We start from the raw sequence: 17,684 nt of genomic DNA, 5'->3' as shown, positions 1-17,684 counted from the left end.
AAAAAAATCCACCAAATTCCCCTAATTGGTTAGAAAATCAATATTTTTGCAGGGACTGCTATTAAAAACTATAGGGCACAATAGATGTTAAATTATTCTTTTACCCTTCTAAATGTTTCTATAAATGTTGCAATTTCTCAAAAAAATTCACAAATTTCCTCTAGATTACACTAAAAGTGGTGACAAAATAAATATTCATTGGACTGGACGATCCGACAGGGACTGATATTAAACACGATGTTCTTTTTCCCTCCTAAAATCTGTGGCCAAATAGACATCAAATTGTTCCATATTTTGCCCCTGAACTAAAATGAATTTTACACCCCTGCCCTAGAACTTCCTGTTTACATTATGTAAATAATAAAAATGTAAAGAAATATTTGCATATACAGAATGTCTAAATGATTGATCTATTATTATTAAGCCATAATTATTTCATTTTATTGAATGTTTTATGTATTAACTTGATTTTAAAGAAGTTTTCTTCAGTTTTCGTGTTCAGCTAAGTTGCTTTTGTTTAAATTTTATTTTATTTTATTGTAAATTTAGCGTATTGTTTGTTTTTTTTGTTTTTTTTAGCCTTTAAATGTGATTTTATTTGAATACAAACCCACTGTTTCCTCTAAGCTCCACAGAGAGTGTAAAATAAATACTTTGATGTTTGATGTGTGTTTCCATAGAAACGGAGCGTGGACTCCTTGGACTTCCTGGTCTCCCTGCAGCACCAGCTGCGGCATCGGTTTCCAGGTTCGCCAGCGGTCGTGCAGCAACCCGACACCGCGGCACGGCGGACGAGTCTGCGTGGGCCAGAACCGCGAGGAGAGGTAAACAAAACAATGTGCCGGAGTATAAATAAACATCTCAAATGGTTGTAGGGTGGTTTGTTTGTTTTCATACAATATTAAATAATAGTTATTGTGGATCCAGAAGAACGAGAAACCAAAGTTACAAAGAGTTCATACGTTCGCCTGTGAGTAAATATAAGGCTTACAGACATTTTTAAGTAATTTCAAGGGAAAAAAACACACATTTTTATAGATGTTTGCATGGTCTCAATGCAACCTTCTGCATTGAAGGGAAAAAAAAATGTTTATTTTCAGATTTTTCTCTGTTTTTCTTTTCGCTATCGAGCTGTGAAGTTCAGCTCTTTAGCAAAGGCAGAAAATAGCTGTAAGGAGGCTTTTGACAGATTGTGTTGTGGCTTGTTTACATGGCTTTAATAGGGCCTCGTGTGTTCCATAAACACAGAAAACGGATGGAAAAAGCTGGAATTCCTGTTCTGAAACTGAAAAATAATACTGACCCATTTCTTTTTTTTGTGTTTTTTGTTTACAATCAAGCCCCAGAAATGCCTCACATGCATTTTTTGGGACAATATCATATTTACACGTTATTTTTCACCGACAAACAAGACAATGAATGACTAGAAAAAGTGTGGAAAATGGATGAATATGTCCATGCGTTGAAAATATTGCCCTACGTGTAATGTATTGAGTAGTAATCATGTTATCGTGCAATATGTGAGGTTTTGTGAAAAAAAGTTAGTGTTAAATAAATGATTCATTACTAATGTTTTGGGAACATTGCACACATTTTCAAGGTATTTTTCCTGTTACCGAGGTTTGTTTATAACGTTGGTGTTTGGTAACATTTCTGAAAGTTTAATAGCCATGAGGTCATCTAAAATGTATTTTTCAACCATATTTTAATTTAAAAAAAAATCCCAAGGCACATCACCAACCAAAAATATAAACAAAAATAAAACACTGTAGCCTATATTGACATTACGCCATCATTCTTATCAAAGTTTATATTTATTTTGTATAAATATATACTTGTATTTATATAATATAAAGATATATTATTAAAGATGTTAAATAAAATATAATACATTTATATAATTCAATTTTGTTCTGTATTGTTAAACATTAAAAGTGTCAGATTTGAGGGATATGATGTTCAAGAATGAACCAAATCTAGTTTATTAACGTGAACTTTTTTTATGGCTGCGTTTCACACAGAGTCAAACACAGACTCCTCATCTGTTCCTCCTCAGAGTCACTAGATTAGTCCTAAAGCTCAGTAAAGAACACATGCGGTGCTTATAGCGCAGAAATATCACATGGGGTTTTTTATTGTATATTTTTACCAGATGATTTTTATGAATATCACGCGTTGAGGTTAAGGGTCTCCTCTCCACTCTGCTCTGAGCCTGACGACAGCACAAAGACATATTTACAGACAATAACTAATTAGTTTTTTTAAAAAAAACCTGATTCAAACAGGGAAAGATGATGAAACAGAAAAAGGTAACGTGATGCGTACATGGGTAAACCCTAAATGGAATTTGGGATTTTTTGACATAAAATTAGAGGTCCTATTTTAACGATATTTGGTTGATTGCTGATCATCTTTATATCTTCTTAGGTTCACTAAAGCTGAAAGCAGAGACGATACGATATCCAGAAGGCAAAAAAGGAAAAACGTTACCTGGTAACAAATATTACTGTAGCAACAAAGAAGAAAAGCACAGACTCTGCCTGTCTTATTGTATTTGGTAATTGAAAATTGTTAAATACATTGTTCACGTAGGAGTTATTATTTTTCTACCGCAACTCATTTGTCCTGCGTCTCCTCCTAGGTTATTAATGCAGCACGAGTGACATGTATGTCATCTCATAAGGGCAATGTCAAGGATGTGCAGTCAGCCTTTTTTGAAATGTCAAAGTCAAGGTTGTGTCAAGTGTCAAAAACCATCTCTCTATGGAAATTTATCGTACAAGTTTGATGCTTACATTTATGAAAAGCTCATCTCAAGTGGAGAGTTTTATTTCGTTGGACCAAAGCTGTATGGCCTACTAGTAAAAAGATTGGTAGGGGTCAAAGTTTATGATGTCACAGAAAAAAGAAAGAAAAAAAAAAAAAAACTCCCTATAACTTGGCCACCGGTACCATTGAACAACATTTCATTTCAATGTGTGACCTTGATCTTTGCTCAAGGTCATATTTAAAGTCAGGAACTCAGAAAAGTGAACAAAGCGAGACCTCAACGCTCTCAGTACAATGAAAAAAAAACTTTTTCCCTATAACTTGGCCAATAATTGAGATACAGTGCTCAGACTGGTACCATTGAACAACATTTCCTTTCAGTATTTAAGGCCAAGGTCAGTCTTTTGTTTTTCCTGCATCATTACTTTTAATTTAATTAGTAAAAAGAACAAACTTGTCAACAAATCCAGACAGAGGTTGTAATTTTTGCCAATTTTTTTAAATTTTCTATTGTCAAATACGTATTTGCCTAGTTTTACCAGTTCATTCTCCCATACAGTGAAGTAGCCATTTGTAAACCTGCAGCTAAATTACACAAAGCCCTGCACACCCGTTTCTCAGTGTATAATAAAAACAATCCCCTTGGCTCCACAGATCACAGGGGGTCCAGAAACACATTTTGCCACCGTTTGGTTTTTCTCTTTCTGTGAGCTTTGATCTGGTTTGTTTCGTCGGTGTTTTCTCCTCAGTGTTTGCTCTGTTTGAAGCACCTCGGGCCAGTTTGGACCAGCTGTGAGGGCTTGAAAAGGACTATTTTAGGCAACGACTCAGAGTGTGTATGTGTTAGATTAACCCCGTGGAGGGAAATTTGAGACAGGAGCACATCAAGCACCAGGAATGTTTGTGAAGGTGGATAGAACATGGTCACATCTGAGTAAAGATGCTCCTAAAATCCATTTTAGAAGAAGTAAAGCAATTAGTTACATTTCTACACCCAACTGTTAGTCAATAAATTATTATTTTTTGTTTTAAAATGATCAGTGAACATTGTGAAAATAAAGAATAAATTATTGTAAATAATGAAATAAATAAAATATTGTTATTTTCAATGATCAACTGAAATTGTGAAACTACTAAGAAATTAAATATGACCAGACAACAACCAAATTCATCACATCATAGCCGACCAATCAGATTTTTACGAGTGAGTGGAGGCAGACATGGTAACAGGTGGCCAAAAATCTTCCCAAATTAGCAAAAAACGTGGCAAGAAAAGAGTGAAAAGTGACTGAAATGGGCCAAAAGCAGTCAATAGTGGCCCAAAAAAATGGGCAAACTAAGAGGAACCAGGTGGTATGTAATGACAAAGGATAGAATAAATGGGCAAAACGTGGCAAACAATTGTGAAAACGGGCAAAAATGTTGAAGAAAAAGAGGCAAAAAGGAAGCAAGTGGTATTTATTGCTCAAAAGTTAGCTTGTTTAGTTAAAAAGTGGCCAAAAAAAATAAAGAAAAGACAAAAGTTTGCTAAAAGTGTCAAAAAGAACCCGTAAAAATAGAAAAAAGGAATATTTATTGGCAAAAGGTAGCTAAAGTCTGAAAAAAGTAAAGGAAAGGGGCAACATTTGGACAGAAGTTGCAAAATGGTCAAAGGTAAAAAGGGGTTAAAAAGTTTCCCCATTTGAAGGTTTTCTGGGGAATAATAATTAAAATTAAGACATAAAGAACTACATGTTGAGAATCATTGGCTTAATAACAGCTTCTACATGGTGCCTAATGTCTATGATAATATAGAGTATTTTACGTATGACTTACTTATAGATGCACAGAATACATCAGAACTCTTTATACACACTGGTTGTTTATATTTGCCCACATGTGAAACAGGTGAGATGTTGTAAAAAAACACTTCCAAAAAGCGTGAAACTTTATTTTTTTTCTCATGTTTCTTTGCAACGAGGTGTGTTTTAAATGGTGTGAAAGGCCTTTATTTGCTCAGACGTGTTAAAGCACATATTTGTTCCCTTTACGTTCCCTGTTTGGAATAAAAGCACAGCTGGAACATCAGCTCCTCTAACTGCTGACTCGTCTAAAACAGAACTATCATAGACGGTTTGTCAGGGCGAACTAAACCTTTAGCTTACCGTGTGTGTGTGTGTGTGTGCGTGTGTGTGTGTGTGTGTGTGTCTGTGCGTTTCCGTGTGTGTGTGTCCGTGTGTCCCTGTGTGTGTGTGCGTGTCCGTGTGTGTGTGTCCGTGTGTGTCCGTGTGTGTGTGTGATGGTTATGTAGCCATTAGGTGTGTTAGTGAGTTTGGCCCTGGTAGTCCACAGCAGGCTGAGCTGGAAAATCTGAAGTAAATGTTGAGAAAAATGCTTTAAAGAGCAGAGCTTAGGGCTGAAATGTGTCTGGTTAATGTCTGCGTTTATGAACCTTCTGTTGGTGTTTCTCTGACAGCACCTGCACTGCTGATTCAGCGTTTAATGGATAATTAGCCTCATTTTCCTCTGATTAGCTTTGGGTAAAGTGAGAGTAAATGATGAGATGACGAAGCCAGACACGTGTCCAAAAAAACTTGCATGCATTTAAATAAAGCTTTACATATTATTAGGGGTGTAAGGATTTCATGTTTTCATTTTTTTTTAACTCAAAGATTAGGATGTAATGATGCATTCTTTCAATTTGAATATATGGAGATCATATTTAGGAGAAAAAACTGATTTTTTAAAAATATATTTTCTTCTAAAAATGCAGGAATATTTAGCGTATCAAATGCAAAAAAGCAAAGTTATGAACTGTTAATCCTCTGCCACCCGTTTAACAGGACAAAATACCATGGAAATGTTATTTTTATTATAATAATATTATTTATTTATTTATTTATTTTTTAAACATGAAATAAAAATGTATAAAAAAGTTTTCTAGCCCAGTGTTTCCCAACCAGGGGTACGCATACCCCTAGGGGTACGTGAGCACATTACAGGGGGTACGTGGAAAAAATTAAGAATTTATTTCCAAGATAATAAAAAAATATTCTCAGTCATTTCACAATGGTACGTGTGCGCAATGACTATATAATAATACAGTTAGGGTAATTATTTATTTATTACACTTATTATTTTATTCTTGTTTTTTTCTAATTTCAACTTTATTGTTTTTCTTTAATAACAATATAATCATAATATATTAGTAATAATAATACAGTATTAATAATTAAAACATTTACTACTATAATATTATTTTTTATATTTATTTATATATTTATTCATTTTTATTGCCTTGAAGGCAACATAATTTTATGTTTAATTTGAGTTAAATAACCCAAAAGTGGGTGCAGACAGCTGGTCAAAAATAAAGAAATACTTAATGTCTCTCATGTTGGACTTGTCTTTTATTTTGAAAGAAAGTTTTCTTTTGACAGGCATGCTGTGAAATGCATGTTGCACAGGATATTATATAGATTTATGCTGTAAAAAAGATTATATATGTGTTTTTTCTCAACAGCTATCTTTGAAAAACTAAATTTGGTTGGTTGCGATTTAATGACCGTGGCAAAAATGTGGCTCCCAGGGTGAGACCAACACATTCTCACTCCCAACTCTTCACATGTCGATGTCCGGGAGGGTCCCTTTGGCGTCACTATGTAATGCTAAGGGTAGAAACAATAGTTTTTATTACATTTCTAGTGAGAAATGTACCCATAGCTTATGGTTAGGTTTAGGGTTAGTGTGAAAAAAGGCTTATGGACCCTTAGCGTCACATAGAGACGCCGAAGGGTTAATATTGCAACAACACATTGTCAGTAGTGTAAAACTAACCTGTCTCACAACGTGTGACGCTAAGTGTCATTCCGTAGAGTTGATATGTGACGAGTTGGGGGTGAGACCAGTTGAGAACCCTTGATCTAGTGTGTGTCAACAGTTTGGGCTTAATTTCTATCGCTATACCACGGCTTGTGAAATGTGACATCGGCTTCATTCGAGATCAGATCTTTTTATTTTTGGTCCGATTAAAGCTGTTTTCCCGCAGAGACCGTGACGTCTAAACAAGCGTCCCCAAAACAGTCCCAGCGCCCCCTATTGTTTAATCAGAGTATTAAAGCCCACACTGAGCTGTATCTATTTTAATCCCCTCTTATTTGCATAGATTTTTAGCCGTTTTATGATATTTGCTTACATCCCTACACGTTATAGAGTCACATCCTGGTCCTTTTACATCCATATATTTCACATTTGTCCTCACTCCTACTTTTCCACATAGAGAGGAGAAAGATCACAGCTCTCAGGATTTTTTACAACCACCAACAATTGCTGAGTGTTTTGGTTACAAATCTTCAGCCTCTGGAGAAAGAGTATAAATTCAAATCCGTTCTCGCCTTGGTTTTTTTCTCCAAAAGTCAGTCGTGTGCAAAAAAACAAGAAGAAATCCGCCATATAAGCACTTTTACCGGCTACATAAAGGGTGTAAAATAAACAATTTAGCTGTAAAAAAAAAAAGCCTGACAATCGTCTGACTGTGGATTGGATGATTAAAGTATTACATCACTGTTACAATGTGTTTGAAAATATTGTGATGAAAGGTGACGCATGTGGCATTGTTACTCGTGTCAATGAATCATGTAAACAGCATCTCTGTTCTGATTTTAGAGCTTTATTATAAGCCACACCTGTTCAGATACAATATAGAGCAAAGATTGGACAACTTTTATCACAGCAGGGGCCACAAAATGTGATTGTTTGAGCCAATTCATGTCAGCATTTAGAAAAATTACCATTAATACAGGATAAAAGACAATATTTTTGTCTGTTTCCGCTGCAGTTTTGTGTGTTTTGGAGTCACTTTATGCATTTTTGTCGTCATTTTCTGATTTTGGAGTTATTTCTGTGTATTTTTTGTGTCATTTTGTGTATTTTTAAGTTTCATTTTGTATATTTTCAGTTAATTGTGTATATACTGTAGTTTTCTCATGTGTTTTTAGAGTAAATTTGTCTATTTCTGTCATCCTTTTGTGCATTTTATTGTTATTTTGTAGCCTTTTGTATATTTTTTCTTGTTCTTTTGTGTATTTATTTGTCATTATGTGTGTTTTTTGAGTCGTACAAGACTAGAGCGTAGGTCGTCAGTTTCCCATGTCTGATATAGAGACGTGCGCATGACAGTAGTACGGCCAATGATTTTTCTGTGAAAAAAATATGAAATTATTTTCCTGAAACAGAAATGAAAATATTGAGTTAAACTAAACAAAATCAAGCAGAAATATCACACGTTTACACACAATTATTCCTCGGTGGTCAAAGAGACAAAAATGTCAATTCTGGCACAAAATGTGATGTAATTGGATTGAAAATATATCAAACTTCACCTTTTGAAATAGAAATAGAAATATTTGAGGCCCAAATAATGGCATTCAAACTATTTGTATTTGGGCCATGGGTAGTACATTTGTGTCTTTATTATTAAATCAAAAATAAATATTTTCAATTAAAAAAAAAAACATTTCTCGGTTCCAATTTTTTTTTAATTTTTTTGCATTCAAACACTTTTTCCTTTGATTGAAAATATTTATGTAGATTTTTTTTAATTGAATAATAACAAATAAATAAATGATAAAGATACAAATTAAATTAACTAAAATAGTTACAGTAACTCCTTGAATTAAGCACTTTTGATTTGGGAAATCTGATGAAATGGAAGCGAAAGGTAAAGGCGTAAACTTTCGTGGATATAACATGGAAATAATTACATTTGAAACAGAAAGTTGTAGACTCTGCATAAGAAACCTTATTCCAATAATACATCTATATTGGCCCAAGTTTGATTAAAATAAACACTTCTGAAAGGTTTATTTGTAAATTAATATATTTAATGTATTTTTCTGCAATGTTAAGAGTATTAAATTCATATAAATACTCATATATAATTGCTTTTTTTTAATGCAGAATCAAGCATCAACATAATAACTGTTGTATTTTGTATTAATATCTGACAGGTACTGTAATGAGCACCTTCCCTGCCCTCCACACGTCTACTGGTCAGCCTGGTCGGCATGGGAACGCTGCACCGTCCCCTGTGGAGGTGGAATCCAGTCCAGACGTAGAACCTGTGAGAACGGCAACGACTGTCCTGGGTGTGGTCAGGTGTGTGACGTTGTTAGACATCATTATCTCACTGTCAAAGCCTTTGTAGAGCGCTGATCTACTGATGAAACTACAACATCCAACACCAGCAAATCCCCCTGGCTATATTTATATTTATGTAGTAGCGAGACGAGAGCCATCGGATTTATTACCAAGGGCTATTTATTACGGCGCACCCAGCAATCGCTCTACATGTGAAAAGGCTTATTTTCTGTGACGAGGCTTTCAGTAAAGAGTGGATGATGGAAGGAGGTGTTGAAACACAAGTGTTGACAGAATGATGTGATGCGTGTAGAATTCGTTCTCCTTTTTTTATTTTTTTTAAGGAGAGCCTGATAGTTGTAGCTGCTCGTAAAAACTCTCCGTGATGGATTACAGAATGTGGGTCAGGGCCTTTGTGGATTCACGGTGCCCTTGAAATGCATTTATGTGGTTGTTTTTTTTAGAGAGAAGTTGACGCTTGAAAACGTATTCAATTCAACTTTACCATGTGTAGCACCAATTACAACTATAGTCATCTCTTAGCACTTATCAAAATATTTACTTCTTAAAGACTGTGTGAAGCAAATTCTGACATTTTTCTTCTAAACACATGAAATAAGTCATAAATGTATTTTTTAAAACATGTAAAAAGCCATTCAACCATTTAGAATTTAACTGTGTTTCAAATTTCTGTGTTCAGGATTTAATGGGCGGGTCAGAAATCAGTGACGCGTCATGTAACGCTACCCTCATTAGCATAAACCCGACCCTGCTGCTGAAGCACACCAAACTTCTACGGCTTACAGCGGGCGCAATTTGGCCCCTAGCCAAAAACAAACCACATATTCAGACTCAGGGTAATAAAATGTGTCGGCTGGTGCCACATTTTCCATAAAATGAGCACTTTTGATGAGTTTTAATGCACATATTTGGACTCTGGCGGCGCAGACCTTTTCACTGATACCTCGTTTGGCCTGATCCAAGCACTTTTAGAAGCACTATCGACGCTGGAGCCGCTTTCACACTGCTCTCTCCCATAGACACAGTACGGGCGTGGTTCCATTGCCTCTAACTGACACGCCCCCAGTGTTTCAGAGCAAAGAGAAGTGCTTGTTTTCTATGTTTTAAGACGTAATTTTATATACTTAGCATCTTTTAAATTTGGCTCAGTGGTCAATGACACACGTTTCTGTGGTGTGACAAACTCATTACACACATTTATTTCTGCTTTACATAGACTAAGAAAAAAAACCCAACAAAGCCACATGAACAAGCATCAGCGACAGTGGGGAGAAACAACTCCCTTTTAACAGGAAGAAATCTTCGTTAGAACCAGGTGCAGAGGTGGCAGCCATCTGCGTTGACTGGTTGGGGTTAGTGGACAGAAAGAGGAGAACAGAACAGGATGGAGAGATAGAACATCAGAGTGTCTCAGACAAGCTGAGCCGTGAACCACAGATCAGGAACTGTTAGCTTCAGCTTCAAGAATCTGAAACAGAAAAGAGCGAAAAGGGCGAGGAGAAGGCACTGACTGCAGAAAAAAAACAAAATCATGATACAGAATTAGCAGGTCTGCCTGCATGGAAACACCTGGTGCTACACTACAGGTATGTGTGAGCGGAATGAGAATGATCCGGAAGTTTTGGCATTTTTTCTGGCCCGTACAAAACAGATGTGAGCCTTAAGTGTCCTGATGTGGTGAATGTTATATTTTGCAAAGTGACAGTGGTCAGTTTGTTAGAGAACTAAAACATAATTGGACCAGTTCTGGCTGAAATATAACAAGTTAGCATCAACAATTCTGGTTATGAGCCCAAACTGGCCCACATACTGTATAAATGTGGCCCAATTATATTAAAACATATTTGAGCCAGTTATGGCTAAACTATGGCAGGTTAGCATCCATTAATCTTAATGTGAACCTAAAGTGGCCCACATATAAAGTACCAAATGTGGCCCAGCTATCTTAAAACAGATTTTAAACTATGGTAAGTTAGCATCACCAATTCAGGATATGAGCCCAAACTGGCCCATGGGGTCGAGTCCCCAAGTGGGGTTGCCTGGAATTAAAATGGGGTCATCTGAAATGTCTAGTAATTGGTAAAAAAAAAAAACCAAAAACAATATAAATCTAGTTCAAATAAAATGCAGTAATAAAGTAACTTTTACATGGGACATCCTGACAATAAATTGGTTAATTTCAACCTTGAAATGCTTGTGTTTGTGATTATATGCAGTCATTAACTGTCTATGTATGTGACATTATTTTAAAAAAGCGGAATAATGGAGGAATTAGCATTTAGCGATGATTCAGAAAAGCCTCCAACTCGTTTTTCTGTGAAAGCACATCGTACAGGAAGTAAAAAAGGCCCTAATGTGAAGTGAGATGACACATTACCAACATTTGATATAAAACCCACTCAAGGTCCCACAGCCTCTAGAGAAAATGTAATATCTAATAACGCTCACTTAGGAGCTAGCAGACGCCTAAAGGGCTGATTTGAAACAGCAATTTTCTTTCACAGCATGGTGTCACGTCGCTGTTATTCACTTGGAAACCTATGGTTTCTCATGGTTAAATAATAACTGCTCCCTCATTTCTGTTAAAGCAACCCTTACCGAGTCGACAGCATGGGAAAGAATCATTTTATAAATACAATGAAGTGGAGATTCAGTGGCATGACATGGCCAGTGGTCATCAACCTATGTAGCGGTGTCCAAACCTGGTCCTTGAGGACCAATCACTAGTTTTAGTTGTCTCTCTGCTCCAACTCCAATATCAACTATCTGTGCAGGAAGTCTGTTAACAAGCCTCTAGAGCAGGGTTAGAGCGGCGATGACTGAACGCTGCTGAAGGGAGTTGTTTCTCCCCACTGTCGCTAAATGCTTGTTCATGTGGATCTTGTTTTTTTTTTTTTTTTTTTTCCTTTGTTGTTATGAATTTTATATTTTGATAAGCGCATTGAGATGACTTTGTTCGAATTTGTGCGATACAAATAAAGTTGAATTGAATTATCGGTTTGCATTAGCTAACACCTCAATGCTAAACATGTAGCAGCTAACACCTCAATGCTAAACATGTAGCAGCTAACACCTCAATGCTAAACATGTAGCAGCTAACACCTCAATGCTAAACATGTAGCTGCTAGTACCTCAATGCTAAATATGTAGCTGCTAGTACCTCAATGCTAAACATGTAGCAGATAACACCTCAATGCTAAACATGTAGCAGCTAACACCTCAATGCTAAACATGTAGCAGCTAACACCTCAATGCTAAACATGTAGCTGCTAGTACCTCAATGCTAAATATGTAGCTGCTAGTACCTCAATGCTAAATATGTAGCTGCTAGTTCCTCAATGCTAAACATGTAGCAGCTAGCACCTCAATGCTAAACATGTAGCAGCTAGTACCTCAATGCTAAACATGTAGCAGCTAACACTTCAATGCTAAATATGTAGCAGCTATCACCTCAATGCTAAACATCTAGCAGCTATAACCTCAATGCTAAACATCTAGCAGCTAGTACCTCAATGCTAAACATGTAGCAGCTATTTCCTCAATGTTAAACATGTAGCAGCTAACACTTCAATGCTAAATATGTAGCAGCTAGTACCTCAATGTTAAACATTTAGCAGCTAACACCTCAATGCTAAACATGTAGCAGCTAGCACAGTCAGCTAGTACAGGCACTTTGGCCGTGCTAGCTGCTACATGCTCATAGCAGACGGTGTCTCCAATCAACACTAGACACTCAGACAGGTTTCAGAGCTAAAATGAATAAATGCATGAGTGACAAATGAACAAAGTCAGTGATAAATGATTGTAGTGGACAGTCGCCCACTCTGTGGTAGAGGATGTGGGCGGGGCTAGAAGCTCTGCTACAGACCCAACTTATCAACTATGTAGAAAAACTATTTCAGACTAAACTCATCAGCTGCATCAGTTACTCTGTTTATTTCATGCCAACTGTTTTGCTATGTAAATTAATGTAGATTAATTAATTACAAATCCCCAATTAATTAGATGAATTTCTTTAATCACTAGTTTTGACACCTCTAGCCTAGAGAATAATACTGCTATGTTCATATTGTCCTTCCATTTCTTATGTAACGACTTAAAATAAAGTCAAATGACTGATTAAACATAGAAAACTGATAAAAAATGTCATCAATGAAAAATTCTACATTTTACCTTCGTTAAATTATAATTATTTTATCAGTTTATTGTGTCGGCAGAACGTCAGATGTTTTGATACTTAATTTTAAAGTCGATATTGATAACGTGCTGCTGATAACGTTGTGCACTACTAACAAATAAACTTGCACAATTTGCATGATAATGAATAACAGCGTTAGCACAACAATGCTTTGTTGTTCTAATGATTGAGCTTGCTCTACAGAAGTCATCACAGATTTCTTCGTCTTGAAAATAATCACCTTTGTTCTTCTCCCACTCTTTAACTTCCACTTGTTGACTTCTTTTGCTTCTTTTACTTTTCAAAGCGTCTCCCCGTCCGCCTACAGTGAGATGTGGGTTTAATTTGGGCTCCGTCAGCTGCAGAGCTGTAATCATTTGCATACTTCATACAAATCTCTTTGCAAAGGCAGGACTTTATTTGGACAGCTTAACTGATTTATGGAGATGCATATTTATTAGGATCAAAGAAACATTTGCTTTTCTTTATTTGCAATTGCAACAAGGTGCAAAAGGCACAGCTGTGGGAAATGTTGACGCTAGCTTTTTGATCTCGTGAAAAAAGGACTGTTTTGGTCTTCCTAAACCAACGGTTCTCAACCTTTTCAGCTCTAGAACGCCAAAATAAAGGTCCCAGAGAGCGGGGACCCCCACTGTAGCTGAAGGTGGTTGAACACAGACATGAACATTGAAGAACATGTGGAGACAGGACCATCTATAAGGGGGAATAAAGGGGAGAGATTTTTAGGGTCCATCCATAAAGTCAGTAAAATGATGGTCCATTGTTCTATGAATCTGTGATAACCACATTTATTTATTCATCTGAATAATATCCACTGTTATCCAGGAATGTTTAGTATTATTATAGTCATCTTCATAAGGGAAATCCTTGTTTTAATCAGAAATAAAATGGATTAAATTGTTAAAAATAAGCGTGAAATATGGTAAAAATGGGTTAAAAGTGGCCAAAAATAGTGGAATTTAGAAACTACAGAAATTGGTTAAAAGTTGCAAATTATAGTGGACAAAAATGGACAGAAAAAGTGGTAAAAACAGGTTAAATATTGGGGTAATGTAATTTAAAAAGAACAAATTGTGAATGTGGTTAAATTGGTATAAATAACCATAATGGGTCAACATATGTGACATTAGGTAAAAAGGGTTTATAAGTGCTGAAAATGTCTTGAAAGTCAAAAAAATATGCAAAAAAGGCATTGAAATTGTCAGAAATTTGAGTAATTGTAGCAAAAATGCATTAAAGGCAACAAAAATAAGGCAAATTTTTGAATTTATGAAAATGGGTTAAAATTTGGTAAGTTTGGTGCAGTTGCAGAAAAATTGTAAAAAATAAGCAGAAATGGCCTCAAATTGTTCAAAAATGCTATATATTTCTATACTACAATACGTTCAACTTTACTGACTTCTGCTTTGACTGTAGGGAAATGTGGTGTTTTATTTAATCCAGGTTCTCCATTGTGCTGGAGATGATGTTTTGATGTAATCTGTCTTTGATGTCTGCATTGGATGCTTTGATGCTACATCTAACAGATGGAAAGACCACACACATGGTGAAGCTTCTGTTTGGCCACCACAATGAGACCAGAAGAACAACATGGCGTGTGCATGTTAATTTCTAAAAAAGTCAGCTCCAGATGTTTTTAATTGTTCGCGAAAAGTAAACATCTGTCCACCAGACATGAAAGATAAACATGTTTTACTGGGTTTGACCAGGAAGCTTTGGGGAAGTTTGTGACGGCAGTGGATCAGGGACAAATGATGCTAGTGTGCTAAACGCCAGAGGTGTATAGAGTACTGATACATCAAGTACTCAATTAAATAGCACTCAAAGTTTATTTATTTATGTATTAATAACGTTTCAATTCACCAGTAATGTGACTTATGCGTTGCTTCTTTTTATGTCCGGACCAGGAGCAAAAATCCGCCCAGTCATCAGTTTATCTGGAGCAGAATAAAAGTCTGTCTGTGTGGTGAGATTAAAACATGAAGCTCTAGTCCTAGTTTCCCCATAAAAATCCAAATATCACACAAACAGAACCGGATTTAATTTTAAAACAGAAAAATGCTGCTTATTTTTTTTTTTTTTTGGGGGGGGGGGGGGGGGGGGGGGGGTTCTGTTTTTCTGTTTCTGGTTTTAAATCAATAAAACAAAAAAAAACAAAAAACAATCATTTTTTTCTATTTTTTTTCTTTGGTTTTGAAACAAAATCACCAAAGAACAAAGGGTACATGGATTATGTACCCATAAAATCATCTCAGTTACAGTAAAGTGAGTAATTGTAATCCATTACTGTCTTTCACCTGTAGTTAAGGAGGCACATGCTGCACACAGTTTTAGTGTGGACCTTCAGCCGTTAGCTGTGAGGCTGCAACATTACCTAACGCTCCACTAATCAGCTCAGTTACCTTCTGTGCCTCAGGCAAAGCTTTCTTAGCTTGTACCACTTTAGTGTCAGACACTCACACCACAGCCACAGTCAGAGGAGTGGAAGTAATGGCCATTTTGGTCAAGGACACCTCCATTTAAAACAGTGTCTACACACACACACACACACACACACACACACACACACACACCCTGGGAACAAAATGCTGCCACATGCTTGATTATTTCCATCACCCAGCCCTAATGTCACCCTGTGTGTCTTTGCCAAAAGGCTGAGCTGAACTCATCAGGTTAGAGGTGTTTTCATCCTTCACGTATTCAGCCATTCATCGCTTCCACCGCTACTACCTCATCAGTGTGCTAGCGCTGTTAAAGCCTGTTGTTGCACGTTGTGTTTCCTTTGTGTCCAAGTGTGTTAAACTGGAGCTGAGCCTGAGGTGACCCAGCACAGATGCAACTCAATCTGCTCTTTTGTGACGAGTCCAAGTCGGTTTTCAGTCACACCCAGATCATGTAGCCTAAACTCTATCAGGGTTCAAAAGTGTGTACGTAAGAGTTTAATGTCTATGAAAGCTGCTAGAGTAGGTGTCATAGCTCAATAAATCAAAGATAATTTACTGACAAACAAATGTTGAAGGTTGAAAAACTGTTTTGATCTCAAGAAAGAACACATTGTAGAAGGACAAGGGGTTTAAAAATGATAATGTGAATTATTAATAATATTACATTAACATTTGCCGTAGTAGTGCCATCCAGGATTGTTATTTTTACCTTGTCCTTCAGGGTATGAAGTCAAACTATCTACTTTTCTACAGCAAAGCAATTTTACTACATGAACCACAGACAAATAGTTAAATTTAAACATTTATTAATCAAACAAGTTAAATCGATTAACACGGACACACTAAAGAGCCCTATGCTCACTAAGCTATGTATAAAATAAAAAAATTAATACACAGACGTGTTTTTACTTCATTTTAATGTGATTGCTTGTCTTTGCTCCATAAACTCTGCCAAAGTGACTTCCCAACACCTTTAGGGTGTTTTCACGCCCTAAAAGGCGTTTTTCCTGGGAACCAGCTCTATTATTGGCTCCAATCACGAGAAAAAGACTTTATTGTAATCTGCACTATATAAATAAAGTTGAATTGAATTAAATCAGTGTTTGTAATACAAAGTGAGCCTCCGCCGACGTCGCACAATAAATGTTTTCTTTGTCAACCCGAGCGGGTCAACACACATGCTACTGCATGATTTGTCTCCAGCAACACATTTCTAACATTCTAGTATTCAATGTAAGAACTCGTAAAACCTTTTGTGATATTTGGGACATCGTCAGCAGATGATCCACAGTGTAAAAATATAAATATTCAATTTTATTCTGCATTATTAACTGACACAAAGTGGTAGCGTAGAAAGCAGTGCTTCTCAAAGCGTGTGACGCGCCCCCTGGTGGGGAATGGAGATATGACAAGTGGGGTGAGACAAACAGGAGGAAAATCTCACTATTTGGAAACGTTGAAAAACCTCCTCAAAATGGACTTAAGGGTCCAATGGATTAAAGTATTTAAATTATTTAAAATTATTGTTGGGTTTTCTATTGTCTATTAAAATTAACTTGTTATATCATGCCACTATGACTTTAAAAACCTTTATTAACAAAACGTTTACACACGAAGAAAGTAATAATGAGAATGTTAAAAATGTAGCAGAAATTAAAAGAGCATTAAATTATTAGACTGCATTAGAAATGTGACGGGGAAAAAATGGAACTTGTAACTAATGTGTAAAAATACTAATTTACGTTGGCATGTATTTCACATGGAGCGGAATAATTAACAAACTTTCAATAGACGACTTAAAATTAATTTCCTTTTTTGTTTTCTTAAGCTTTTTGGCACAAATTGCAAACAATGTTTGGTTATTTCATGTATTTTTAACGACTACACTTGTACATTTGTTTTTTATGCAGGTGTTTAGTTTATTTTTTGATTTATTATCAGAATTGGAAGTACTTTATTCATCCCGAGGGGAAAATTATTTTTTTTTTACAGAGGCTCGAGAATTTGACAAATGAAAAGAAGAAACACTAAACGACGAAAAGAAAAGGTACAAAATTAAGTGAAAGACAGTTAATTAAATGAGGATTAAATACTTGTGCATATACATTACATTGGTAAAATAACAACAAAAATAA

At 36.0% G+C, this 17,684-nt stretch overlaps 1 protein-coding gene across 3 annotated transcripts in view; it reads left to right on the top strand.

The window, feature by feature from the left end:
* The window catches only part of sema5a (sema domain, seven thrombospondin repeats (type 1 and type 1-like), transmembrane domain (TM) and short cytoplasmic domain, (semaphorin) 5A), a 233,000-nt gene that overhangs the window by 169,297 nt on the left and 46,019 nt on the right, over positions 1-17,684 (top strand). For all 3 annotated transcript variants that reach the window (XR_003672528.1, XM_028434683.1, XM_028434682.1), the window contains 2 exons: positions 681-824; positions 8,757-8,904. Coding sequence is in view for 2 of the 3 variants with exons in the window: in XM_028434683.1 (XP_028290484.1) it covers positions 681-824; positions 8,757-8,904 (292 nt within the window). In the remaining variant the exon portion in view is untranslated. The remainder of the gene's footprint in view (positions 1-680; positions 825-8,756; positions 8,905-17,684) is intronic.

This window comes from Gouania willdenowi, chromosome 20 (genome assembly GCF_900634775.1).
Source record: "Gouania willdenowi chromosome 20, fGouWil2.1, whole genome shotgun sequence".
In the NCBI taxonomy this organism is placed as follows: domain Eukaryota; kingdom Metazoa; phylum Chordata; class Actinopteri; order Blenniiformes; family Gobiesocidae; genus Gouania; species Gouania willdenowi.
This window is presented reverse-complemented; position numbering and strand designations above follow the sequence as displayed.